General features: G+C 34.7%; 1 protein-coding gene across 1 annotated transcript; it reads right to left on the bottom strand.

The window, feature by feature from the left end:
- Positions 1-278: 278 nt before the first annotated feature.
- Positions 279-1893, bottom strand: LOC143576798 (transcription factor DIVARICATA-like). Its single transcript, XM_077060821.1, has 2 exons — positions 1230-1893; positions 279-939 (listed from the first exon to the last, which is right to left on the bottom strand). Exons 1-2 carry the CDS (start codon positions 1694-1696, stop codon positions 477-479), a joined length of 930 nt encoding a protein of 309 aa, XP_076916936.1. The 5' UTR covers positions 1697-1893; the 3' UTR covers positions 279-476.
- Positions 1894-2247: the final 354 nt, after the last annotated feature.

Below are 2247 nucleotides of genomic sequence, written 5' to 3'. Positions count from 1 at the left end.
TCCACGTATCACTTAGTCGTTTCACTTTTTATATAAAAATTCATACACGAGTCAAGAATGGTATTCTGATGGTCGCCCGATAACTTATATACTTTATTTTGATCGGCTATGCACAAAGACGTAAAAAAGACAATGCAAAATATATAATTTGAAGAAAAACTGTCTTTTCCGAAGAGTAATTTTATTTTATGAAAATATAAACCTATAAGGATTATTGTTATGGCAAGCATACATATACTCTTTAATGTTGTTATAAAGCAATATATAAAGAGTATTAACAATCATAAGGTGCTACAAAACTATACAATCATAAGGTGCTAAAAACTACTTACAATATTCACATTATAGATAACAAGTTAACACCATAAGCAATATACCATAAGCACCATGAGGGTAACACCACAAGAAAACTACTCAAATCAAACCAAAAATAAATCAACCATTCCAAAATCACTAAATATGTTAAAAACATTTGATCATACATGAGGGTAATGCATCGCGTGTTGCATTTGAAAAACCGTGCTTTGCGGTACACCATAAAAGTCGTTTAAACCACCGCCACTGACACCGCTGCCACCCATTCTAAACCCCACATTACCTCGGTATTGAGAAGTAAAGTTGTTACCATTTGTTTGGAGGAAAGCTGTAGAGGCACCATTGTCGTCACCACCGCCAGCATTAGGTTGATTCCACTTAAATTTACATTCCTCGGGTGATGATCTTTTGCATTTTGGTGAAGAAAGTTGACTTTCGTTAACATTGACCGTTGTTATATCGTGAATACTTGCTCTTCGTTTATCTTTTCCACCAGAAAGTTGCCGGATGAAATACTTTTGAGCATGGCTTGCCACTTGTGTCGGTGTTCTTGTCACGACATAATTTCGCGATATGTTTCGCCAATCTCCTTTTCCATACTTCTTTAGCCCCAAAAGAAACAATCTACAATCAAATTCCCAAATACTCATTTCAAATTTCAAACAAATTAAACAAAACTGAATTCAAATTATATCAAATAACAAGAAACATTCTTCAAAATTTAAAGAAACAAAAGAATTTATATTCCTAAATTCTTTTTATTAATAAAAATTAATAAAACTTCACGGGTATCGTCCCTTTTACCTAGAAAAAAAAATCAAAGAACTGAGTAATTGTTCTTTGATTTTTTTTTTTAAATAAAACTCTACATAGTACCGTCCATTTAAAAAAACGAAGAAATAGAGTAGACTTACTTATGCTCTTCTTCGGTCCAAGGAACGCCCTTTTTCCGTTCTTGCTCAATAGGGCGGCCGGCCACCCCGGCCGCCAACTGAGACCTCATCCCACCGCCACCATACTGCAGTGATTTGCTCTGATCAAACCCATGACTATTCACCCTCACCCATTCTAAACTGAAAGAGCTAGTGTTGTTGCTAACATTATTATTACCATTATTATTATACCTATACTTTGGATAAAACCCTGCTTCAATACTACTAACATCATCTTCCAATTCCTTATACTGCCTCAACACATCCGCCACAGTCTTCCCAGGCACCATCTCAGCCACCCGCTGCCACCGATCAGGCGTATCGTTATCGAACTTTGCCAAAGCATTCTCAAACAATTTGTTCTCAGCAGGAGTCCAAATTGTACTCTTTAAACTCTCATCCATCATCCAATTAGCCGAATTTGACACGATTTCCGTTTCCCACTTCATAATTTCCAAATTCTTCAAATCAAAATCAATTCTTTTACAAACCGAAAAACAGAGGAAACAGAGGAACAAATGTTTTTCACACAAATGCAAGGATTAAACCAATCAAAATCCAATTTTTTCTTCGACCCACCAATTATTTTACAAATCCTTACAAAACCCACTTTTGAGAAATCAAATTGATGAAGTATCCAATATTTGATTGTTAAAATCAAGAACAATCAAGAAACAGAGAAACCCTAGATACAATAAACAGAGATCTTGAATATTATGAACTGGTAACATGGTTTCCAAAACTGGAAATTGATGAATTATTTGGCATCTTGTTTTGGAAAGGTGAAATGGGTAGTTGGTAGTTTGAAAAAAAAAAGTGGAAAAAATACACAGAATTAAGTTAATTTGGTGTCTAAAATGAAAAAGATTGTGAATATTATGTGTTGGAAACTGGGATTTTTAAAGGGTAAAAGGGTTGGTTGGTGAATTTAAATGTTTTTGTGTTTTGGGAAAACAGAGAAGAGATGATGAAGGCGAGAAGGTAAAGGAGCAAACTTCAA

This window comes from Bidens hawaiensis, unplaced genomic scaffold (genome assembly GCF_021521415.1).
Source record: "Bidens hawaiensis isolate Kalapana, Puna unplaced genomic scaffold, B.hawaiensis_p1.1 tig00028303_1, whole genome shotgun sequence".
NCBI classification, from domain to species: Eukaryota; Viridiplantae; Streptophyta; class Magnoliopsida; order Asterales; family Asteraceae; genus Bidens; species Bidens hawaiensis.
Note: the sequence above shows the minus strand (reverse complement) of the source record. Positions and strands in the feature narration are given on the sequence as shown.